The sequence below is a fragment of the Tachysurus fulvidraco genome, chromosome 13, assembly GCF_022655615.1.
Source record: "Tachysurus fulvidraco isolate hzauxx_2018 chromosome 13, HZAU_PFXX_2.0, whole genome shotgun sequence".
NCBI classification, from domain to species: Eukaryota; Metazoa; Chordata; class Actinopteri; order Siluriformes; family Bagridae; genus Tachysurus; species Tachysurus fulvidraco.
The window spans coordinates 9,741,048-9,768,415 of NC_062530.1; the positions used below are offsets into that span (position 1 = coordinate 9,741,048).

A 27,368-nucleotide genomic window follows, 5' to 3' on the forward strand; every position below is an offset into this window, starting at 1 on the left:
TGTTCCGTGTCATGAAGATTTTGGACCTTCACTGAGATGAGGCCAACCATGTGAGGGTCCTGAGGCATATAGAGATTTACCAGCTCAAGTTGGATTCTGCTTCATCAAGTATTCAGACATTCTAAGAGGAGATAAAAACTACATGTGGTCTATGAGGACAATAACCTTTCAATTAGCACACAATTGCTGGACTGTATATTTATAATTACACCCTCCAGTGTCACCCAAATGAGGATAAGTTTCCCTTTTGAATCTGGTTCCTCTCAAGGGTTCTTCCTCGCCTCAGTCATCTCAGGCTTGAACACTGTGGATAAATACAAACTCATTTATATATACAGCAAGTCTAATATTAATCTTGAATTTTTGTTTTATATTGATCTTTGTATAATCTAAAATATTTGTATTATGTTTCTTATGTTCTGTAAAGCTGCTTTGAGACAATGTCTGTTGTTAAATTTGCTCTACAAATAAATTTGAATCTAATTGATTTGAACTGAACAACTGAGATACAGCAAAGCATTCCATGATTTCCTTGCTTGGGGCATTAAGCAATTTTTACTTCTGATTGCCAATGGAGACTCCTTCCAAAATGATATAAGTATATATACCTAATCATGGTAACATTCTGTGAATAAAGCCGGGGCTTGTCGACCTGCACCAGCAGTTCTTTAGGTAATACATATAACATCTCCTCACCGAAAAGTCCATCAGATCAACAATTACACGCTTTTTTATTCCAGTCCATACGAGATTGATCGCATCTTCTGATAAATGATTTCATATGTTATGACATTTTATTTGGTATATCCAAACCAAAACTTTTACCATTTAGGTTAAATATTTAAGCTTTCTGGTGGCAGAATAACCACAAACAGTAAATACAAAAAAATCTACACACTTTTTTTTTTAATTGCCAGTTTTTGTGGTGTTAAACCAAATGACAGATGACATCCACACACAAGGTCTCACAGTGTAATGAATATGCTTGCCTATAAACTTGGGTCAGCATCAGTGAGTTAATGGAGGAGTGGAGGGAGAGGCTTAACCCAAAAACCCTGCAACGTACGGACCAGTCTGCACAAATAAATCACTAAATATTGTCATATAGAAATACTGCTAATGCTTATATGCAGCTTATGATTTGTGTATTTAGTTATAATTCTGTGGGTTTTTTGCATTTAGCTACATACTCCCAGGGTCAATAATTCCCAGTGACTCAAAAATTTCACATATACACATCAAATTTCCAAATATTTCTTTATAAATCATCGTGTGCTAGGAGCTCTAACTGGACCATTCCAAAACAGTGAACTTCTTCGGAAGCCAGTTCCGCAGGTTTTGTGCCTTTTTGGTCTTCCAATGATTCCTTCTATCTGGACTATCTTTCAAGTCCAGTGATTTTGCACCAAATGTATCTTTTATAATTATGTCCCTAAGTTCTAGCTAGGTCTCATCAACTATGTTTTGTTTTGTTTTGTATTGTTTTGTGAAAGAAAGAAGCTCCACAATACCACATAGCCCAGGCATGTTAAGAATCTGACAGATTGTTGTCACATGCATGTTGATACCATTACTTGCTGAATATTCCTACAGCTCCAATAATGTAAGCATAGGTCTCTTGGCAACTGAAGTGAAAAGCCAGGCTGAATCCGATTTAGAAGGATGTGCTTTTCACTTCAGTTGCCAAGAGACCTATGCTTATGTTACATGATACTCCATTTTCTGCACTTGTTGATGATAACCAGTGTTCAAACTAATTGTTTGTAAATTCATTTGTACTTCTTTTCTGATCAGTACATTTCAACAGTGTGAGCCTTGTAAGCTATTTAAGATGTCAAAATAATCCTACAGAAATAGCTAATAATGAATAATAATTTATTTGTATGAAGAAGGATCACTTCAGTGTTGACAGGTGTACAGTTGAACATGAATTTCTCAAAGAAGACTCCAATAATTCTTCCCTACTATAATATAACAGTATGTGCTTATGGACAATATGCAGGTTACATAACTATTTATGAAAGGATACTCTATCTGCACCTCATGGTCAATTCAAACCCAGAAACACATGAATACACAGGAATTAGTGATATAAGAGTTGATACACACTTGAAAACACTGAGAAAACACTCTTCAAGGACACACCTTCACTTAAATCATAATCATCACAATCATAAATAATTAGGCATAATACAATAATACCAGGTAAATTAAAGGATTTCATTTGTAGTAATAATAATAATGCACAGTAAGACTCTTTACTGGACAAATGTTCATTTGGTTTTGTTGACTCCAGAGGTACTGGCTTTGGCTTTCCTGTAATATAAAAAGAGATATTTATTTCAAATATGAGATAGTTAACACTTGAACATTTGTTAGAAGAACATATGGGCTATCATTTTATCCACAAATATGAGTTGCAAACTGCTACATAATCTCACAGCATATGGCCAGGTATCCTAATCCATTCACTTTCATTTGTTTAGGGGAAGTACATATCCCTTTACTGATAGGTTTAAGTGGTATATCTGGATTTGGGGCACAAACTTGGGGCTAACATCAATAAGTTAGCCTTAGCATTTATGTTTTTTTGGGCACTTGTAATTTTGATATGGGAGAGACCCGAAAACTTGTCTGATACAATTCACTTTTACTTAGTCCTAGCCTGGTCACTGTCCTTGTGAGCCAGTAGAAATAAAGAATTTTTGGCTGTCTCTTATGTTTGTTAAAAACAGGAGAGCTGATCATTGTTAAGTAGTCAATTATTAAGTCACAAAAAGCTATTAGCTTGCAATTGTTTTACTGATGCAAGCTGTAGTTGGATACTGTTGATTACTTCCTCTCCAAAATAACAACTGCCAGAAACCTATTGTTAATTTGTGCAACAGGACAACATCATGTGTTCAATTAGTCTATCTGTACCTGATATAAACATAGGCAGATTTGCACTTTTGTGAATCTCTGTAGTAATTATGTTGGCTTTGTAGAAGCCAACATTCTGTTTTCCGTTATGAGCTTATTATTATTATTATTATTATTATTATTATTATTATTATTATTATTATTATTATTATTATTATTATTATTATTATTATTATGTTGGCTTTGTAGAAGCCAACATTCTGATTTCCGTTATAAGCTTATTCTTCTTCTTCTTCTTCTTATTATTATTATTATTATTATTATTATTATTATTATTATTATTATTATTATTATTATTATTATTAGCCAAAAATGTATTTAAATAAATGCGGCCTAGGGCTTTCGAGCCACATGCACCAAATTCGGATATGTCGTAGACCCTGGTCTGAAGTTTGTTGCTTCTATTTTTCTAAGCGATCGGAATTCCGGCATTCCTGGTACAAGCTCAAAGTGGCCTTTTTTCCCATAGACTTCCATTATAAATTTTTGAGGTTTATAACTCGGAAAGTTTTCGAGCGATTTACACCGAACTCGGACAGGTTCTTTAGGACCTTACTCCGGAAGAAATTTATATTACGGAGTTCTGACGGAATTTTCGGTTTTCCTGTAGTCGACGATCAAACATCCCATAGACTTGAATGGGGAATTCCGAAAAGTCCTCTAAGCTCTCACACACACACAATACATCCAACATTAAGAATTGCATGTACTGTTCTATGCAGTATAATAAGTAGAATCCCATAATAACTGCAGTATTGACATGAAATGTCCCAACCCTCAGTAGCCACTTTTTGCCAAAAGTATTGGCACCCCACCGGGTATTCTGGTGACGTCACTCGACACCACATGACGTCACACGTAGCCCCGCCCCCAAAACAAGCGAAATCCAAAATTTGCACAACATGGACATGTGACATATCAAAACACTTAGCCCCACGGGTATTCTGATCACGTCACATGACGTCACGTGAAGTCACGTGAGGTCACGTGAAAATAACAAATTTGCACAACATGGACATGTGACATATCAAAACACTCAGCACAATGAGGGGAACTGCCCCACGGGTATTCTGGTCACGTCATGTGGGGCAGTTCATGAGGGGTCCCATCATGTGGGGCAGTCACGTGAAAATTAAAAATTTGCACAACATGGACATGTCATATATCAAAACACTCAGCACAATGAGGGGAACTGCCTGATAGGTATTCGGATCACGTCACATGCTCATGTCCGCTCACCTCCAAAAGTATTGGCACCCTAGTGATCCAGTAGCTTTCACAATCTTTCTGTCCACTCGACTCAAAAAAGCACCGGCCTTTGCGAATACTTGCACCATCAAAGCCAACATCAAAGTTTGTCGTGACGAACTTTACAAATCTAGTTGTATACTGTAAAGTATGCATATATATTTTTTTTTTTGCTTATAATCCAGTTATAAATAACAGTTCTGCAAATGTCAGTTAAATATCAGTTTAACCAATCAATGTTTTATTATGTATGCTATCATTAAGCTGTTATCATTCTATCCACTGGCATATGCTAGAGTTTTTTCTCACGAATGATTTTCTCCCACTCTGTCTGCTGTCATTTTATTTTTAATAAGGTTGGCACCTCTGCAAATTAGATTTGATGCAAACTATTGCTTCCACACATTACAAATCTGTTCCCAGCCAGAAAGAGTAAAAAATAGAATTAAACACATACCCCATACTCCTGATGGCTCTCCCATAGTTTCTAATCATGGCAACTTTCTGTGAGTAACACCGGGGCTTGTCCACCTGCTCCAGCAGTTCTTTCGGAAACAAACTCTTTTCATCAAATGGTGCTTTTAAATCTGTTATAGAGGAAGAGAAGTATTAAATATGATTTTTGCATGATTTATTTTTTAAAGTTCTTTTTAGATTCATCAACTGTCATAACCCTGCCACTTACACATATGCAACACCTAAAAATAAACCCATTTTCATCTCTATATGTTCACTTTCTCAGTACTTTTCACGGCTATCTTTTTTTTGTAGGCAAGACACTACAAATAGAAATGTTGGTCATAGCTACAATTTTTCTTATTTTTTGATAAATTGCATCTCTAAATGTCGTAAATGTTGATTTCACTGTTTTAGCCTACTCTTGACCACAGCATTATTGGAAACTATAAAAGAAAAAGTAAGATTAATAAAAAGTTATATTGAAAATAAATGTTTGATTTTATACTGCAAAACAGCATCAGTTATTTTTAATAACATGGTATTTTCTTCATAGCATTCCAACCTTTATTTCTCTGGAGAATGATTTCACATGTAAGTAATTATTTTAATTCTAGCAACATTAAGAGATTTGGTTTAATTAAACAAGCTAATTTATTTCAAGCATATTTAATTATATGAAGTCTCAAATGAAAAATTAGTGCAATTTCATACAAAAAAATAAAACCTCCATTACAAAAAAAACACTTCAATCAGCTGCCAATTGTTTGTTGTTGTTCATGTTGTTTTTAATATCATATTCACCAGTAGGATCTTGCCTTACATACCTTTTTTTGGATTTTTTTTTTTTTGATACAATAATATAAATTGAAATGCAAATGAAATCACTGGTTAATTTTGTGTGTGTGTGTGTGTGTGTGTGTGTGTGTGTGTGTGTGTGTGTGTGTGTGTGTGTGTGTGTGTGTGTGTGTGTGTGTGTGTCCTACTTTCTCTAATGACAGGAAGAGATGGAGGAGTTGGAATAGATGAATCCCACATCTTCCCAAAATATAAATGAGGATTTTTGATGAAGTCAGGTTTGCTCAGTTCTTCTATTGAGGCCAGTTCCTCCACTCTTAGTTTGCTGAATATTCCTGAACATATACACAGTAATATTTAGGCAAGTATTACATGGCAAAGAAATAAAACAATAAATCTCAGAAAACCTTTAAGCTCTCTTAATTAATTCTGTCTGAGAAAGGAAATTATTACCAATGAATATACATACTATAATAAACATGGATTAGTGATGAGTAATGAGTATTACTTTCTATTATTTATATTAACTGAATTCTACATTCTATTACAGCAAATTTTGCTGAAATAAATCATCTTTGTGGAACCAATCATACTTTAAATGAATCCAACAAATTAAGTCATTCAGCATTAATATAGTAACGAATAGGAACAATGGTCAACCCTGCAAACATATACAGTAGAATTAAAAAATAAAGGTGAGAATAAAGTGTGACTGACTAATAGAGGTACTGCAGGCTCTGTTAACATTTTGATGCTGTGTGCGTTCATTGTGATGCCTCAAAGCTTTGTGGATTCTTCTGGATCTCTGTCCTGTGGTGTTATCATTAAGGGTATGTAGATGTCTAAAACAGAACATATAAGATGATAAAGAGCTGGTGGTGATTTCCATTAATATATATATATATATATATATATATATATATATATATATATATATATATATATATATATATATATATATATATATGATTTATGAAAAGTGTGGCTTATTTATATAATAGGACTTTTAAAAAAAAAGACTTTTAAAGCATCATGTTAATATCATGTTAATATGATATTAACAAGTTGATGGATGGATGGATGGATGGATGGATAGATAGATAGATAGATAGATAGATAGATAGATAGATAGATAGATAGATAGATAGATAGATAGATAGATAGATAGATAGATAGATAGATAGATAGATAGATAGATGGATGAGGCCACAGAAACATCTCTTTATAGAGAGGTTCATTTTCAGATAGGTTTATAAAGGTAGGTTCACTATTATAAAATATATAGTGTTAGATGTGAAAAAAATGCATTTAGCGTACAAAAATTACTGTATGCATCAAAACCCTAATTATTAGAATGCAAATGGGGTGTAGTACATGATTAATGATCTATTATTAAGCGGACTGGCTGATACATTTTTTATAACAACATGGCACTGTGTAGTTCTGAAGTAAAAGTATCTGGATTTAATTCTGCTGAAATGACATGAGGCTACTGAGTCCATGGAACAGAGGATAGGACAAAGTGCCGAATTTCAAATTCTTATTAAAGTTCTAAAGCTGAATTAATGAATTTGTCTGGCAATTCTAAGCTTAACTTTCTGCTGCTTTATTAAAGAACATGGCAGCTTTCCATCAAAGGGTTTAGCCAAAGTGCAGCAAAGAGATTCCACCATGCACACATTACAGTAATCATCCTTCTTATGTTTATCGAAAAGAACATGTTATGAAATGGATAATTAATCACAATCAACTCCAATACTATACTAATATATTTTTTTTAAGAAAGTGCATGTTAAAATCTTTGACAGTAATAACACTTTTGGGCAGATAAGTCTGAAACAGTGAATAGAATTACACACATGCAAACACACATATTTGATTGGATTTTCCAAAGCCAACATCAACTCAGCAGCTATCAGTGACAGACAAAGAAGGAAAGACTACTCTATTTCCTTTATCAATCACGCAGATGTGAAAACATTAATGAGCTTCCAGGGGAATCATGGAATAAAAGCTCTCATGTGGAAATGAGCCATCTGCTGGCATTTACCCAACATCTGTCATAGTCCTATTTATCCAGTTTTAAATAAAAGACAGGATAGAGGGAGAACCTGCTGTCTGGATAGTAAATGAGTTAAAGAGAAATGAATGTATGAGGGAGACAAAACAGAAAAGGAGGGATCAGTGAGCAGAAAGAAAGCTAAACTTAAAGAGGCAGTGAAGAAAGACACAGAAGAGGTGGATACTGAGGGGAAAAAGATAGATAGACAACCTTTGTGGATGGCAAGATAGTGGAAAAAGATAAAGTAAAATATACAAAGATAAAGAGGTATAGAAAACACAGAAATTGAAGATAGTAGAAAGAGATGAAATCAGGAGAGATATAGAGCTTGAGACAAAGAGACAAATGGATAAATAGACAGATTGAAATGACAGTAAAATAAAGTGATATGAATGTAGAAGGACAGAACAAAAAGGAAGAAAAAAAAACAGAAAGCGACAGAGAGGGGAGCAGATCACAGAGAAAAGGGATATATGGGGAGAGACAGGAAATAAGGAAGAACACAATCAAAGAGAAGGTTGAAAATGAAATTGGAGGATAGATGATGAGTAAATGGGTTTGTAGAGAAAAAAGCGAAAAAGAAAGAAGGAGGTGCGTGAGCAAGAGGAAAACTGGAGGGGGTGCAGGGAAGAAAAGTAAGGAGAGAAAGACATGTAGAGATGATAATGGTGTCGTTTGATTGTACACGCCTTGTCACTACACGATCAACAACAAACACACACACACACACACACACACACACACACACACACACACACACACACACACACACACACACACACCTCACTCACAGTGTGTATTCTTTCTCTTCCTCTGATTGTGTATTGCTCTCTGATCTCTCAGCATGTTGGGAGCTCTGTTCAGGCTGTGTTTCCTGCAGAGCTGTTTCTGTCCCACTCATTTTGGTAACCTCTGTGCTCACTTCCTGCTCTTTCTTCACAAATGCTTCACTGATTCCTGCTAGGTTCCAGCGCACGTCCTGAAAAAAAACATATCTGCATTATTATAAACTGTATTCATGTCATAACTAAGACAATATCCTAACATGAGGCTACAATGGTCCCATTGACCATAGATTACATTATAAGATCTATGCCATCTTTATAAGGAAGGTTGGAATGTAGATTGGTTGGTTTGTAAGGATCTATCTTTTCTGGGGTTTTGTTTATTTGTTTGTTTCTATCTTTTGTTTTGTTTTTGATTTTGAAACTCACAGAAAAACCTTTAAGACCTGTTTTCTGTACTTAATTTATGCTGCTGTCATGGAGCACCAAGTTCATCCTGGGTGATGATTAGCTGTCAGATAGAAACTAATTAAACTCAATTTAATGTGAGTTATGAGTTTCTTTGGAAATTTATCAGTTCATGACAGCATTGTGTCCCCTGAAAATGAAAGTGGTTTTCATTTTCAACTAAAATGCCAGAGAGAACTTTATTTTACTAAAGACACCATAGCAACTAATAGCTTAGTAAGTTAATTTATTACTATATTATTGAGACCATGTAAATGGTTTTAACTAATTAGGAAGTGCTAGGAAATGTTTTGGTGGCAAAGTTATTAAAGGGGTTGGCACCCTGTCCAGGTGTCCTCTGCCTTGTTCCCAGGGATGCTCCTGTGTCCCTGTGTAGGATAATCAATATAGGAATGGAGGGTGGATGTGTGGATCTAGCTAATGTGAACTTACTACTGTACATCCCTCCTTTACTAGGATTTGTGAGTACAAAGGCTGTGCTTGTTACACACAGTATAAAACTAACCTGTCCGAATGTCCCAATAGTACCTCCAGGCAGGAAGCTGAGAGCCAGACTGCAATCAGCCGATGCACTGAGGAGAAAGAGACGGCCACTGTGGACACATGTTTCCAAGTGAGTGATGCGGTCAACATGAGGTTGGAGGCTCAATAGCAACTCTGGCGCCTGATCGATTACACTCTCAGATGGTTGGAGACAATATTCCTGACATAAAAAAGAACCAGGAGAGAAGGTGTTTGTCATTAATGTCTTCAACACAATGTCTATGAGTAACTTTTCAAGTAAATTTGTATCATCTTTGTCATCCAAATGTGAGGAACAGTGTAGAGTGCACTCTTATTATCTGTAGTCAGAACAACAAATCTGAAGAGATTTCATCTTATGTTTACACCCACAGGCTGACAAATAATGTGTACACTGATTTACTAACAGGGACCAAGATTGATTCTTTCACATGAGCAAAAGAATCATGTCCTATTCACATTCGTTCTACTAAATATGCAGTTGGAGTATGCTACTATATATGGGGTGTTCTGATCTAAAGGTGTAAATTAGAGCAGAGCCTACACAGTTGGATTAATTTAGCACCTGTGATGTGAAACTTTCTTAGGGAATGGAGATTTTGTTCACTAGGCAAATGCTCATTTTGCAGAAGCCTGTTTCTTTCAGTTGCAGACAATGTACCATTTAAAGGTTTAATCACAAGAAAGACTATTTTATTTAGCAAAATATTTTTTTTCTTTAATGTATAAATAGATTTTGACACTCAGTTTTTATATTCTCTGTATATAGTCAGCTTGCTAACCCACATGCAGGTAATAGAGCTCACTTCCTTGTCACATACTGATTATTGTATATTAACTTATATTAATTCAAAAACACACCCTACAAATGTTAATGTGCAGTACTTGATACTTAATATACTTTCCTTTCCATAGATTTGCTGTCACGTTACTCTTACCCAACTGCTGCATATTAGGAGGAAAGATTAGGAAGAGTTAGAAATATGACTTTAAAATCGACAGAAGCTTGTCAGACTAGCTTGTGTTAGTTATCAGCCTAACAGTGTATGAAAGCTGAGAACATGAATGCTCGTAACTTTTCTTTTTTCTTACTTCAAGACCAATTATTGACTGAAATTTAGTGTGGCCTTGGAGGAATACAATTAAATTTGAACACTGACAACTGTGTTATAGTTTTGAAATATGACATTATAAACAGCTTACCATTTTACAAAAAGCAATTGCATCAGACTAAACCAATGCCTTCTGGCAATGTTGCCATGTGTATGTATTTTCCTGCATAGTTTGTTGGTGGGATGGGCATTTTGAATACATTTAATGATTTATATCTATATATTAAACCATATTTCAAGTAAAATTTACATAGCAAATCCTATAACAAAGATTTCCAAAGATTATATCCTATTTTAGATTACATTTTTGTCTACCATTGTCACACCTATTGTATATTTATTGCAATTTATAACAAATCTAATCAGAGGTCAGAAGATGACCTGGGTTTAATAAGTTATTGTTTCTGTGCAGCTGATATTAAAAAAAATGCATATCATAATATCACAAACAAATGCATATAAATTGCAGGTTTCTGTGATTTAACAAATAATAACTGTTTTTCCACATTCATTACCAAGCAAATTTCATTGAAACTCATGTTGAAATGTTGAAACTCTGATTAAACCCATATAAAAGCTTTGTAAGATTTTCTTAATATTTTCTTGATTTGATCTGTCTGCTAAAGCCATGAGCTTATAAATCATATAAAGGATCTTAGTTAGGTATCAGTCAGAAGAGTGGAGCATTATCAATTATCAACAAATGGAGAAAATGGGGCATCACTGTGACATGACCTAGAACAGATCTCCCAAACGTCCACTCCGAAATTAAAAAAAAAAAAAAAGGATCACAGAGGCTGCCAAGAGCCCCATGGCACCATTACATGAAATTCAAGAATATCTGGCATGTATTGGTCAAAAACAATCTCTCCTTTTCCTCACATGTCTGGGCAATGGGATAGGGTGGCTAGACAGAAGCTCTTTCTCACAAAAAATGTCCATGTTCACCTAAATCAGCTCAAACCATGTGTCAACTTGTGTTATGGTCTAAAGAGACAAAGGTAGAACCTTTATGGGCATAATTCTAAAACCTATGTTGGGCACAAAAATCAGGAGCGCTTATCAACCAAAGAACACTATACCCATGGTGAAGCATGGTGGTGGCAGCAATTGTACTATGAGGCTGCTTCCTTTCAGCATGGACTGGGGCTCTTGTCAAGATACAGAGAATTATGAATAGCACCAAATACCAAATATCTATATTTAAACAAAATATGCAGGCTTCTGTTAGACAGCTGAAGATGTGGCATTTCAGCTACCAGCATGAAAACAAACAAAAATCATAAATCCAAGTTGACAACAAAATGTCTTTAGTTGGTTACTATATCATATTAAAGGTGGAAAAAATCTTGAAAAAAATGTTAATCATATCCTCTGTGAACAGTTATTTCACAGGCATTTCTGTACTGGATGCTGCAAATAAATAATTATAATACTGATGACTAAATGATTTAAAAAATTTGTTGTTATTTAATAAGTTAAAATTGATAATTGATACTATGTTCAAGATTTAAGGAGACATTTATTTAACATTTATGGAAGTTCTCCATGTCAGTATTTTGTTTTCTGCCATAGGAAAGTCCTCATGACTTTGTGCTTCCCATGTTCTCACTAACATAAAGCAGATGATTTGTGTATAAAAACTCACATTGAAACCCTTTAATTCCTTTAAACCTGGTTAGCAGTCTTCTCGCTGGAGGTTTTAGCACACGGACAGTTGAAACAAATCAGTAGTAGAGACAACATGTCAGCCTGTAAAGCAATTATATCTGACGAGCAGGCCTAAATGTGAGGCTACAAAATATCACGAGCTATTGAAGCAGTAAAATGAAAGTGAACACGTGATTTATCCTCATTGAGAAGAGCTGTTATACTTCATAGAAAGTTATGAGGAGTTGACAAACACCCTGCTCTCCCTTCATCAATCATGCTGGTTCTGCTGACAGGCTCCATTTGTGGCTCAAGGACAGAAACTTGTGTCCTTCAGACATGATGACTAGAGGAGGGAGTTTTTCTCCAGCACAAAACATCACTGATGAATGTGCTATTAATATATATGTGTATAAATTTGCTATTAGAGATGTCTGAAGGAAAGCTGAATCTGTGATTGCTCTCTAATGAGGTCAGTCTAGGACTTGTGAGTGTAATTTGGAGATACACAGTCTGAATAATTGGTGACTTTGTATCATCAGAATTTCTTCCCTTCCCTACTTGGTTATTCTGGGGTCAGGCTTGTATAAGATTTACTGTTTCAATTCACAAAGCTGGCGTTTCCTGTGCTTCCAACATTGACATAAAAAATATATATTATGGGATTGGAACGCTTTGAAAAAAAAGCATGAATGCTTTGAAATACATATATGATTTTCATTTCAAACAAATCCTGGCACATTCACATCGTTGATGCAGGTCCCAGTAAGATGTGAACACGCAATCACATTCGGGTGCCAACCATAATAATGAGATAGTCAGTGTTGTCGATTTAGCTATTTTGTCACTAGTGTTGGTGAACTTTGGCTTTGTAGACATTGGCATCTCTCCTGCAATCAGTATGACACTCCAGATCTGGTTATATGAGTTATCACTTACCACCAGTGAGCAAAGTCAATGACCATTCATTTATCATCATTTGTCTCATCCACAGACATCTTTCTTCATCATTTTAAACAGTCTTCTTGGCTATATTTATAGTAATAAAAAGTTATTAATGAGTAATAGAAGAAAGTCTCCATTTAGATTTTTTTTCCTTAATGTGTATTACACTCAGCTATTTCTCATTCCCACTGCCTAATTGTCTGTGTTCTTAATAGAAATTATAGTATTTTGTTAATATTGGATGCTGACTTCTTTCTGTAAACGTTATAGTCTATTATTTGCTCTATGGTTATTCAGTATTCTGTTCTCTTCTGTTCTAGATTTTACATTTCAATATGCAACTGTTCATGACAAATCAATAAGCATGTAAATTATTTGGCATTCAATGGCATGTAACTTCTAGTGATTTCTGAATACAGCTGGGAACACTAATTTTGGTCTGCTTCCAAGTGAACCAAATTTAAATAATTTCCATAGCTTTGACTCTATATTCTGAATGCCTGCTTCTTTTCCATGTTAAAATGTGTTATTTATTGTTGTATTTCCAAGTGCATTTTCAGTCCCACTCTATCCATCATGACCCTCAGGAAATGTTATTGTTAGTTTTGCTTTTTGTTTAATTAAGTGCCAAATTGCATTAAATCAAATAGTAAACAAGCCACAAGTATCCATTTCAATCTGGTTTGAATTAAACAAAGTAGGAATACATGCTTTAATATTCTCATATCGTTCGAGTATGAGAAATGGTGAATACTGCACATACCCAGACAGTTAATTTCATTTTTAATTAAAAATGAAATGATATTAAACATACACAATACATAGATTTTTAATATTTAATGCTATATTGCCTAGGATATTCGAGGTATAGCATATAATTGACTGCTATATTGCTTTTCTCTAAAGTCCAGCTTGACATTTCAGTTCAAAGACATAGGCCATAAGGTCAACTTTCCTGATTGCCACTCAGATAAAACTAATCACCACAAGCATGGTGAAGCAGCAAAGGTCAGAGGTCATCCCAGCTCTGATTTATTTTCAACATTTTGAAGGATCGCTTGAGCTGAGGGTGTTAGAGCAAGATCTTAAGTTCCATAATCTTTCATAATTTATATCTTACTTAATTCTGCTCTCATTTTATCAGTTCTTCATACAACATTCTTTGAGAGTGAATAACGAAAAAATGGACCAAATCATTTTAGTAGCATTTATTGTAATGGTTGATTTTTTATTGACCATCACCCAATACTGATACGTACAATTGATCATCCCAACTGCTTTAGGTCTGTAAGTACTTTTTAGTCTGTAAATGCAAAATATTTTATTTGTGTTAGAGACCTGTATTAGTGCTTACTATCTTATAAAACATACTAGATTTTGGTAATGCTCTTACCTGGATATCCCACACTTTTAGCACTCCACCCATATCTGCTGTGACCAGGTAACGACCGCTGCCATCTATGGTCATTATAATGGTGTTTGAGCCGTCATGTGCTGTAAACTTGCCAACTAATTGAGCATTTACTGTATTCCAGAAGCAAACAATCCCTGATCCACCACATGACACCAGATCAGCTCCACCTCAGTAGAAAATACACAACAAATGTTAATTTATTTATTATTATTGTGCACTGTTTTATACTTAGCTATTTGTTTGTTTGTTTGTTTCATTTTGTTTTATTTTGCATTTTGTAAGACATTAATTCTGTGTATTTAGGAGTGAATGTTGTAATACGAGATTTGTGAAAGATTTCCCTCTCTTTCTAATACCTGTTGCAGCAAAAGATTTTCGTCCTACAAGAAAAGCCAGTCTGGTCACATCATAACTCTCTAAGTCTTTTTCACTGGAATTTGTACTTGCTTCTTTAGTGCTGGGAGTACTAGTTAAAGGTTTATCTGCGACAAAAGACAACGAGAGTTCAGTCTTACAGACATGAGTGCTATACATCTTCACAACTTCAGTAATGTCCAAAAAAATAACAGGGTGAAAATAAATACATTTGTATTTGAAAATCAATCTCACATCAGCCTGGGGTATTACATATCTCAATCAGCAGATATCCCAATCCAGAGATAAGTCTTTTCCAATTACATATTTTAAAAATATCCAATATTTTCTTAATATGTGGACAAAAGACACCTATCCAATATCTGTACAAAATTGTGTTTATTTGCATTGTACTACCAGTGTATACTATAATCAAGGTTTAAGCCTCAGTCATTAAGCAAGGCCCATAACCCTCTCTGCTTCAGGGGTGCTGTGTCTTGACTGACCCTGCGCTCTGTTCCTGACCTCTAAATAAAATAATTAACTCTACCTTAATGTTAATATCACAAAAAAATAAAGATCTCTTTTTCTACATGAGCTCACAAATGCCCATGATTGTCTATCTTCTGGATGGCTAGATTGCTTTTCTGTTGCACTATTCAATAGACGGAAAATGAAATTTTATGATTGACAGGATTAATCACGTCCTGCAATGTACAGGGATACAAAATAATAGATGCCAAGCATGTCTAGAGATGTGTTATAAAACATTTATTTATTTATTTATTTATTTATTTATTTGTTTGTTTGTTTGTTTGTTTGTTTGTTTGTTTGTTTGTTTGTTTGTTTGTTTATCTGTATTAAGCACTTTATCCTAGTGAGGGCTATGCTCAATTCAGGGTTTATCCTGGGAACACTATGATTAGGAAGGGAATACATTAGTTGTTAGTAACACAATCACAATCGCTCAGATAATCGATTTAGAATAGTCAGTTCACCCACTGGCAAGAGGAGAACTTGCAAAACAAAACTCTGCATAGACAGTAAACCAAGCTCAGGACTGCACCAGAGATGCTGGAGCTGTGGGGTGGCAGTGCTTCCTGCTACATCATTATAAAACAATTGTTTCTATTTGTGTTTATGATTTTAAAAGAAAGAAAGAAAGAAAGAAAGAAAGAAAGAAAGAAAGAAAGAAAGAAAGAAAGAAAGAAAGAAAGAAAGAAAGACTAACCTGAGCAGTTTTGTTGTTGTGTGTTTTTGTATAGTTTGCGTATGGAAATTTCAGTGCTGTTGTTCCAGACTATTATCTCACCATCACTACCGCCTACACAAAACATGATAAAAATAAATCACTATGTCAACATATATTAGTCAAAGCACAAAAAAAGCTAGAAAGAGAAGTGTTAATACAATAATGTTAAAATAGCACAGTGCCTGGTTCAGTGCTGATGAGACTGACTATTCTGGATGTTCATTATTCATCCCCCCAGCAGCCATGCTTATTCAACACTTCCTAACAACATCAGCTTTCTCAGCACTCTGATGCAGCCATTATATTCAAATCAGTAAAATTTTACAAATGCTTTCTCATGAAGTAAATTCAGTAGCAAAACATCCAAAAATCGGGGTGCTCTATTAAAAGCTATCTTACGTCACTGGTTACTAACACAACCAATGCAACACTGTCAAATTACATTTCACAGGTAACATCACGTTACTCCTAAATCTCCTAAAGGGTATCTAATTAAAAAATTAGCTACAAAGACTGCCTAATTGGGGGAAAATGACCTTCTAAAGATTGTCTAATAAACAAATGACCTCCTAAAGACAATATAATTAATACAGGAAAAAATTAAACCATTAAGTCCTAAAGACTGGAAAATTTGAAAAAAAAAAAAAAAAAAGGGTGTGTTATTAGGTGTTGCCAACAATGAACTCTTTGTCCTGAAATGTTACAGCATTTAAACAGTATCTTTAATACAGAGTACAAAGGGAAGCCAGTTGCCAAGCATTCTGAGCAGGATCAGTGAGCATGGTCATTAAAAATGGCTGGTACTGTGATTTGTTCCTCGACACCAGAGCAAAGAGCAGGCCCTGGCATGCAAGGGCTCGGTCTCAGTAATGTGTCAGTGCTCGAAATAAGTGGTCTTATACATGCCAGTTTCTTTGCAGGCCCACTTCACTGCTCCAAGCTCATGTTACCTTTATCTCTTTATTTTTAATGCTCATACTCTGATATTACTGCCATCACAGGAATGAAACTTTTTAACCTTTTTTTGATCAGGCTATGGGCAATGTCGAAAAGATGCTGTAGTTGCTTTTCAGTTTGTGTCGTCAGTTTATCAAGGCAACAACATACACTGGACATTTGACATTTAGTTTCACCTGGAAATGGATGTTGTCATTTTTTATTTGTGCAAGTATATCGGTACCAGTGATACCTGAAATCTAGTCTGTACATAAGTATGCCAGTAAAACCAGTACCAGTAACACCAGTATCAGTATGATGCATCTCTAAAAAACTTAAAGAGACTTAAAGACTATTCTGAAATTCTGAAGGCTGCTGCCCTCTGAAGATTTTTATTTTAGGCATCATTTTTAATTTAGCTGATCAGAGAATTCACAGTTCACTAGACCAGTACAAGTTTCAACCAGCATGGCACACCAACTGTCAAGTTGTATGATGGGTATATTAACAACTGTAAGTGAAACCTGTGGCTAAGAGAAGGCAAACTACGTCAATGCTATTTAGCATTCAGTGGACTTGGTGTGCTGAACTAAAAAACAAATAGCTGCCAATATTAAATGCAGTTTAGGATACATGCTCAGGAAAACTGAAAGTGAACATTATTCTATTCAATATTCTATTTTTCTTATTCTATTGGCAGAACATTTTGCTTTTTTCTAGAAATAAATGCCTAATCTTAGCAAAACAATCTGTAAAAAAAACATGAAAACAGAGCTTAAAAATAGTCAAATTATGTATTATCCCTAAATAGGTTTACTAGTCTTCGATCTGAATTTGTTTAATGGCTTAATAGGAAATACTTCATCAGTATATTCAATATATTTTAACTATTTTCAATTTTAAATATTTCTGCAGTGGGTTTTTTAATGTTACATTGATAACCCAATAAAACATGAGGACACAACCATATGAGCACACTGATGAGATTTCAGATTGCCTTTTTTTGGGTTAAATTTCGGCCCAATGACAGATGGACCTTGGAAGCAGCTTGAAACCACTAAAGCAGCTGTCTCCACAACTGAACACAGCAAGCATCTGCTAAATTAATAAATATAAATATGACGACTAGAGAATTAGAGGGTATGACAAGGAGGAGAGTACCAGTAACTAAGGTCTGAGGGGCTTGAAATGCTGCACACTTAATGTGCTCACGATGCTGAACGCCGCCTTTCCACTCTGAAGGCTGTACGAAGAAGCGAGAGAACGAGTTCATCCTGAACACAGTGATCACCCTGCACAGAAAGACAGAGAGAGATTAGATTGAAGAGAGGCAGAGAACGATGAAAGTCCAGTGATGAGAAATAGATGAGATATGACTGCAGAAGATTAGAAGTCCATTTCTAAATGTCAGAGCTAGTTTATGTTTGAAAGATGGAAGAAAACAGGATGGCCACAATGTCTGCACACACACACACACACACACACACACACACACACACACACACACACACACACACACACACACACACACAGTCTTTAGTCTGACCACTTTTTGGGTGCTTTATAAAGGACAAATAAAAACAGGATTACAAGAGACCAGAATTGAATACATCTATACATTTTAAAAAGAGCTCTAAAAATGCAGGTGAAGTGAATAGCATTGATTTTCTATTTACAGTGGCACCTGTCAAGGAGTGGGATATATTAAGCAGCAAGTGAAAAGTCAGTTCTCAATGTTGATGTGTTGGAAGCAGGAAAAAAGGGGCAAGTATAAGGATCTGAGCAACTTTGACAAGGGACAAATTGTGCTGGCTAGATGACTGCTCAGAGCATCTACAAAATGGCAGGGTCAGGTCATGGGCACCCTAGACTCACTGATGCATTTGGGGAGTGAAGGCTAGCCCATCTGGAACGATCCCACAGAATCGCTACTATAGCACAAATTGCTTATGGAAAATTGTGATGGAAAGGTGTCGAAACATACAGTGCATCACAGCTTGCTCTGTATGGGACTGTGCAGCTGCATACTGGTCACAGTGCCCATGATGGACTTTGTTTATGCTGTAAGTACCTATAATGAGCATGTGAGCATAAGAACTGTACCATGAAGCAATGGAAGAAGTTGATATTGTCAAGTGAAACAAATTTTCTTTTCCATCATATGGAAGGCCAGGTGTGTGTCCCTTACCTGGGAAAAAGATAGCACCAGGACGCACTATGGAAAGAAGATAAGCAGGTGGAGGCAATGTGATGCTCTGGACAATCTTTTGCTGGTAAACATTAGTTCATGGCCTTCGTATGGATTTTCTTTTACACATACAGCCTTTCTAAACATTGATGCAGATTAAGTACACCCCTTTATGGTATTCCTTAATGGCAGTTGGAGGATATCAGCAGGATAATGCTTCCTGATACGCTGCAAAAATTGTGCAGGAATGGTTTGAGGAACATGACAACGAGTTCAAGGTGTTGATTTGTCCTCCAAATTCCCCAGATCAAGGATATCTGTGAAATGTGCTGGACAAAAAATTGTCTAATGAACTGCTTCTAATATGCCAGATACCACAGCAGGGGTCTCATGGAGTTTATGCACTTATGGGTCAGTGCTACACGAGATTTGGCAGGTGGTTTTAATTTTATGGCTGATATGTGCATGTACAGTGTAGAACTATGTAATGTTGTTCATTTTGAAAGACATGAGCATGCCACCTACTTTATACTGGGGTGTGAAACAAATAACTGAAGAATCAGACATCTCATACAAGTGTTACCACGGAGAATAATTTACTCTGGGTGAAATTCAGCATATGAAACTTTGTTTAAAAAAAAATCACTATATTCTTTCAGAACAAACTGCATTTTTTGATTCTCTAAACTGCCTTTAGCTATTATTTGTGGTCATCACAAGAAATGGAATAATCATTTCCCACCACAAGACTGAAAATTTGTTATTATAACAGACCAAAAAATCAATACTTTAACAACCACAAATAATATACATATAATATGGTACACTTTAAAATTGTTTGAAAAAGTTTTAAAAAATGTATGAAAATATTGATTTAAAAATTGATTCTTTTAAAAATGAAATTCACTGTGGACTTTTGAGAAAACAACAAAAACTACATGAAAAATAAATCTACATTTATACAAGAATATACCTGCTTCTCCCCATTACACAACGGATATAAATCTGGAAAAGTAAGTATGGTTTCTTTTCAAACTTGGTGAGTCCTGGCTTCTCGTCTATCCTCACCAGGATTCAAGCTTTTGAGCCTCCAATGCATCAGCCACAGGCCATATGTCAGTTTTACTGCTTGCGAGATTTTAAACTTTTTTTTTTAAGTTTTGTCCAATGGTTATTTTATGAGTCAAGTCAAGTTCACCTTTATATATATATATATATATATATATATATATATATATATATATATATATATATATATATATATATATACCAGTGTGGGCTGAACTGCCTACGCAAAAATTTCCCAGGTAGTAAAAGTTATTGGAGATACAAAAATAATACCAAAGTAAATTGTCATTTTTAATATGTGCATGCAAATCCATTAGTTAAGGACTTCAAGAATTCACAAATGATTTCCATGCTTGATGGTTTCCAGCACTTTTCTCAATGTAAACTTTTGCTTTTTATCTATAGCCTAAAGACAATTCTGTAAATATACATATACAATAATTAATTTAATGATGCTGTAAATATTAGCATACTTCATATTTATGAAAAAAGTGGTACTGTGAAACATGTTAGAAATGTGTCCTCAGTCACACACATACTCACACACACACACACACACACACACACACACACACACACACACACACACACACACACACACACACACACACACACACACACACACACACACACACACACACACACACACACACACACACACACACACACACACACACACACACACACACACACACACACACACACACACACACATACTGGTTGTCTTATCCATTCTTTTTCTATGTCTCAAACTCATACCTGTCCCAGCCAAGCACCAACACTGTCCTTTTCAGCACCAGTATCTGTGAGATGTCCACTGCCAGGTCTCGGCATGCGTTCAGTCTGTGATGACAGTGCCCATTGAAATCCCACACCTTTACATACATAAATACAGAAACATGTACACTAAAAAGCTGGATATCAGTGTTGTCTAGACTTAAACATCATCTGTTTCTCATCAGGTCCTAAAATACAAAATGACATATTCTACTGTATCATTCAGCCATATGTTAATGCCATGTGTGCAATTGTAAATAGATCCTTGCTGCCTCCACATCAGTCAACAAAATCATTTGCAGCAAGCTGCTGCAGATCTCAGAGAGGTAGCATTTGCTACAAATCAGTCAGGAGAGGGTTATAAGGCCATATGCAAACAATTTCAAATCCAATATTCTACACTGAGAAGGATTATTAAGAAATAGAGAACAATGAGGTAGTGGCCCCTTCCCAAGAGTGGAAAACCAGCAAATTCATCCCAAAGTCAAATCGTTTTATGATCAAAGAAATTTCAAAGAAGACAGAGTTATATCTAGGGATCTGCAGTTCTTAGTGAGGATAAGAATAGGAATGTTGGCATTTATGACTCAAAAAAAGACTTTTTGTGGAAGTAATTTTTATCTTAGAGAAATCATTTACTCTCTAGAAAGAATAATGGAAGAATGAACTGATAAGAAATAAGTGATGTTTGATTATAATGAACAGTGCTATATTTGGTGAAAACCAAAAAGGTTATCAACACAAACACCTTGTGCCAACTTTTAATCGTGGTGGTGGAGGAGTGTTGATTTGAAAGCATTTGGCAGCCATGGGTTCAAGACACCTTGGATTTATTGAGTCAATCATGAACTCTTCATTATACCTAACCATTCTGGAGGTAATTTTGAGGTCACTGGTGCAGCAGCCAGATTTTGGCACAAACTGCATTATGCAACAGGATGGTGATCCTAAACACACAAGCAAAAGTAGTGAAAAAAAAAAGTGAAAATAATCACTGAAGGTTTTGGAATGATCAAATAAAAATCCAGATTTCAACACCATCTATATGCTGTGGTGAAGCATTAATGGAATAAAATGCCCTCAAACATCAAATAATTAAACCAATGTTGTAATGAAGAGAGAACCAAAAGTGCTCCAAGATTATGCGAGAGATTCATAAAGCAACTCATAAAAACCTCTACAGAAAAGGTTACTTCTAAATTGTTGCTGCTGAAAATGCTTCAACAATCTACTGAATGATTGAGTGTGCTTACGTTTTTTTACACATGGCTTATACATGGCTGATTTTTGGTGAATGAATAACAACACAGTGGAATCTGTTATATCTTGTTTGTTATTTGCAAAACCAACGTTGAAGACACAATGACGTTTTTTTTTTATTGATTTTTTTTTCAGATATATGTCTGCTTATACAGTATATGTTTCCATATGTATATTTGATGGTCCCAGATTCAGACAAGGTAATCATTTAATCACAAGTTTTATATTAAGGACAAAACATGGTTTCTTCAACTTCCTGATTTCCTCCTTTTAGAAAATAACACATAATTGCTGTAATCTGCCTGTGATCCCTGACCTTTACTGCTCCATCCGTGCCAGCAGTGAAGAGTCTTGTCTGCGTTGCATCCAGGGCCATGGTAGTGATCTCAGCATTGCCATGGCAACAGGAAAAGTGCTTGACCTTCTGTCCAGTGTCCATGAGCCAAATCTTCACACTGGAGTTTGCGTCACTGCTGATAACCTTAGAGGAGCACAACATCAAAGTGTTAGGGATTTGTAATACGTGTGTGTGTGTGTGTGTGTGTGTGTGTGTGTGTGTGTGTGTGTGTGTGTGTGTGTGTGTGTGTGTGTGTGTGTGTGGGAAATGTCTCTTAAGGAATGAAGTTTTATGGGGTCAGAGCTCCCCCACCTGTCTAAACAGAGAGTTGTAGAGAACGCAGGTGACAGCATTCTCGTGACTCATCACTCTCTTTCGATCCTCTTTCTGTGCTTCGAGAAAGAACAGAGTGCTGTTAAAGGAAAGGAAGAGGCGTGATCTCTCCTCGTGGAAGAACAGAAGCATTTTACATTCCTGGGCTTTAGGGAAAAGCCCTGCCACACATTGTACACACAGATGAGTGGACACATCCCACACTCTCAAGACCTAGAGAGAAAGAGAGAGAGAAAGAGAGTGAGAAATAGAGAGAGTCTCTCTGCAGTGCTATATCTATAATGTCATTAATAAATGACAATACATTTAGAAATGCATGAATATGCATTAAGATTATTTGAAATGCCTTATATATATATGCCCTAATAGCTGGCTGGCTTGTTAACTTATGTTGCAGATAATTGGCGGCATTTGCATGATTTTTCCATAGCCAAAAATGTCAAATATATCATATAAATGTAAATTGCAAATACAACTTTTCTATATGTTCACAGTTACATTACGGCTGATTTTCACTGCATCTGTGTCACTGAACATATAAAATACATCAATACATGTTTTTATGTTACATGGGCAAATTTCCATTTAAACATTGTATAACATATTTGCTTAACAGACTGATACTGTAGTTAATTCATTCTCATGTCAAAGCTTTGTGATACTGTATGTCGACATGTCTGTGACAATAAAAGTGTTTTTGTGTCATTTTATTCTACTGTACCTAAAATGTCTTCCTCACCTTGTCTTTAGAGAAGCTAATCAGCTGCTTTTTTCCTAGCATGAATTGAACTGCCACTACGCTAGTAACATGACCTTGAAGTATGCCAACAGGTTTAGAGACCAGGTAAGGGTTCCACAGACAAACCTGGTTATTCAGACCTGCAGTAGCTAAGGGAGAAGAACAACATATTTCTCAAAATAATTCTATCCTTCAGTAAATTCAAATGTCTCTGCAATGTCAGATTAAAAAGTAGCTAAGATTTTATAAAAATCTTGTATTGTTACTGTACTGTACTGTACTGTACTGTATTGTTATCTATTGTAGAAGTGAAAGTAGACCACTGTTGTACTAATATTATTCAGGTGGTTAAAGACATACATTCACAGATGTGACATTGGTAGGGTTGGAGTGTATCAAGTGGAGCAGAACTGTTAAATTTTAAACACCACACTTACTGGCCACTTTATCAGACACAGAAACCTTTCTGGTGCTCCTTGTAGGTGATCAGACTTTAGATAATCTTTTCAGTGCAATTTGCCTTAAACAGTTTGTTGCCCTTTACTTTTTGACTGTTGTTCCACAACCTGCTCCTGACACTAAAGTGTTTATATTTAACAGTAATGCTGTTGTAAATGATACTTGTATTGGACCAGTGCCAAAGCTGTAACAGAGCTCATGTCTCAATTACAGTATGTCTTGTTTCATGTGTTTTTGTTTGTTTTTGCCCTGCTTGATCCTTAGCCTGATCCTACCTCTACACATATGTTCCTTATGTTTCTCTGATTACCTCCCCTATTCATTCTGTCATGACGTGGGGTAAGGAAGCGGACCCAAATGCAGGATAGCCAAATCAACAGGGTTTAATAACAAAAGGACATGAAACAACACACGGACTAGAGACAGGACAAAGACAACAGTAGATTCCGCGCTGCACAAGGCAACGTGGCACAGTTAAATACACAGGGTAATCACAATGGGAAACAGGTGTGTAGACAGGGAGGAGCAGACGAAGGCGGGGCAGACACGTGACGAGAAACGTAAACAGATGCACGTGGCCAAAGTCCGGGCTGAGCCCTGACACATACCTGTTGTTTCGTGCGAGTCCTTGTCTTTTTTCTACAGTTTTCAGCTACTGGTTTAATGTTTTCGGATTTGTGATGGTAATTTTGTATTTAAGTTATCTAGTTTCCATGTGTTTTTTAGTTCTGTTATTTTTAATAAATCCCTAGGTCGTTGTGCTATAGCTGTATTTGGGTCTGATTTTTGTTTCCATGGAGGCAACCCATTTCATGACAGGTTTAACTTTGTGTAACACAATGCTTCTATCTGTATCTCTATCTGTTTACGGCTTCAAATATGCATGTTTCTGTATTTGGATTTGGATTTAAACTTGCAGGATCCCAGGCCCTAAGCCCTAAGCTTTAAACTCAACTTTTGTCTTTTTTCATTCTTAGTAAAGGGCCTCTTTAATCAGTCTTTTGGGTAAAGCTGTGTATAAATGTTTGTGTGAGCCAAATTGAACTAACTGAACAAATTGCACTGTGATGATTACTTGTAAAATGTGCATTCATGACACAGCTCATTTGCATCCAGGGACATCCACAAAACTCTCTGTTTTGTTGAAAGCCAGAAGTGGAATTTATTTTGAGTCTGAATAAGTGATAAGGGTAATGGGTAAAAAGTCATATTTTTTCTTAAGTTATGGGTTTGTGCTGGCTAGCTTTCTTTATTTAGTATATTCTTTAATACTAAAAAATGAAATGACTGGCACTCTTAGTCCCTGACCCCATGAACTATTATGAGCATGTGTTTTTGATAGAGACTCCAAATGACTAATAGAATCTGCAAAATGCTGTAAACATAATAAAAATGAGCAAATTATACTCGACAGTATATTACATATAAAAGTGTAGTTATTCATGCAAAGTATATTATATGAAGTCGACTAGGTTTACATTAATTATTAATTAGTTTGCAATAATTATTCTTATGCATAAATCTTTCATGTAGACACACTCAGGAGCATGAGTAGAATATAAATGTTATATTGTAGTATAATGTAATATAATTTTTTTTTGAATACCAAATTTCTTGTGTAAACACACATGTGAATGATTTAAATTGATACATGAGGCCCAGTGTATTCTTATATAGTACTATTAAGTTGTGTTTCACCAAGATACATATATAATTATGGTCCATTTATGTTTCTTAAATCATTTTAAATGTATATTCTATTAATATACATTTATCCAGGTTAAATTTAAATACTGTATTGAAGTTACAAAAAGGAAAATACCATCCATTTTATACTGCACTGGGTCATAGGGAGCCTGGAGCCCCTGGAATGGCAAATCAATCCCCTTTCCTGGAGTTGCAGTGCTTTTTCAAAGCCCAGTGGCATCAACACATGGCAATGTGTTAAACATGAACAATGACATTTTGCTAAAAAATTCAGTAAAGAAGTGAACTAAAAATCAGTTGTTACTTTTATAAATGACAATTAACGACAATATACCGATGAGATTAAGTCCCGGATGATAATCAAGATCCATAATTCCTTTTTGTATGTAAAAGGTTGTGATTCGCAAAGGACGGGCGTCTGTGTCTCTCCATGCCAGCACCATACTGTTTTGAGCAGAGGCACTGCAGGAGACAAAAGCTTCTAGGGTGCCGAGGAATCGTACTAAACACAGACAGAAACACAATTAGAAATTTAAACACACTCAAAACAGATCTTACAGATGGAAGAAAATGACAAGGGAATTCAAGGCATTGCACAGAATATATAAGAAGAACATGCTAATTAGAAACAGTAGTATGCTACAAAGAAAGAGCAAGGCAGTAAACCCAGGTCTTCAGAGCATCAAGGAGAGGCACTGAAGGGACAAATTACAACAAATATGATCTAAACACTGAAACAGTAACAAGTGTAGAAATAAAGATCTGAGTGCTCAAGCACGAAAACAAATACTGCTGCAAAGAGATGATGGGTTTCATAGGGCCGTGAAATCATACTGAGGCACAAAAACACACCAAGAATAAAAATGTAAAGGAATAAAAACACTACAGAATAAAAAAAAAGAGCAAGGTTAAAATGTATCATTATATTCAATAAAATCTATTCAGTGTTGGATTGGTATATAATTCTTTACTGCACTTTGTGTTCTTTGCCATCAGCACTATAGTTACAGAGCATGCAAAAATGTTATCATGCATTTCAAGTACTGTACTAACCCATAATCATACTATTCTCTTACACCCACTCCATGGTGACCCCTAAGCCCAAGCTACTACCTACTTCACAGTACTTTTAAATAATACCACATCAGTGATGACCGCATTGTTGAACTCTGATCATGCCAGAAACAGCACTTGACAGCTTTCTGGCTTGCTTTGTGAATTTCTGCTTCTGATAATTCTAAGTAAAGCATTTAAATTAAGATAATAATTGTGACTGCCAATAAAAACCTTCAGCTGCTGTCTGGCCAACTAAATAAGTGTGCTTTTGCTGTTATCTTAAAGCTAATGATGAATCATTGCTGACAAGCAATGGCTTAACTGTACTGGTGCCTTTCACCCCAGACAGCACTGAGAAAGTATCAATCCAGAATTTTACTACCTTTGGACACTCAACTCCCAACTGTTGCCAATCTATTCAAGACTAAGCAGCTAATGCATGCACAAAAAGTTAGAAGTCACCAGGTGATATCACTCATCAGGATCATCTGCATTTCAAAACTTTTATCTGAAGAAGGAA

General features: G+C 35.6%; 1 protein-coding gene across 5 annotated transcripts in view; it reads right to left on the reverse strand.

Moving 5' to 3' along the window:
• LOC113656705 (WD repeat-containing protein 49) overlaps positions 1–27,368 on the reverse strand; it is a 41,296-nt gene continuing 13,928 nt past the window's right edge. For 2 of the 5 annotated variants that reach the window (XM_027168055.2, XM_027168057.2), the window contains 15 exons: positions 26,127–26,294; positions 23,627–23,775; positions 22,867–23,100; positions 22,534–22,698; positions 20,940–21,055; positions 18,086–18,216; positions 15,968–16,060; positions 14,739–14,864; positions 14,362–14,549; positions 9,245–9,442; positions 8,278–8,465; positions 6,142–6,266; positions 5,613–5,759; positions 4,628–4,757; positions 12–2,316 (listed from right to left, as the gene is read on the reverse strand). In XM_027168055.2, the coding sequence (XP_027023856.2) occupies positions 2,274–2,316; positions 4,628–4,757; positions 5,613–5,759; positions 6,142–6,266; positions 8,278–8,465; positions 9,245–9,442; positions 14,362–14,549; positions 14,739–14,864; positions 15,968–16,060; positions 18,086–18,216; positions 20,940–21,055; positions 22,534–22,698; positions 22,867–23,100; positions 23,627–23,775; positions 26,127–26,294 (2,201 nt within the window). In that variant the 3' untranslated portion in view covers positions 12–2,273. Of the gene's footprint in view, positions 2,317–4,627; positions 4,758–5,612; positions 5,760–6,140; positions 6,267–8,268; positions 8,466–9,244; positions 9,443–14,361; positions 14,550–14,738; positions 14,865–15,967; positions 16,061–18,085; positions 18,217–20,939; positions 21,056–22,533; positions 22,699–22,866; positions 23,101–23,626; positions 23,776–26,126; positions 26,295–27,368 lie in introns of those variants that run through there. The other 3 variants (XR_007144756.1, XR_003443977.2, XM_027168058.2) reach the window with 3 other exon arrangements.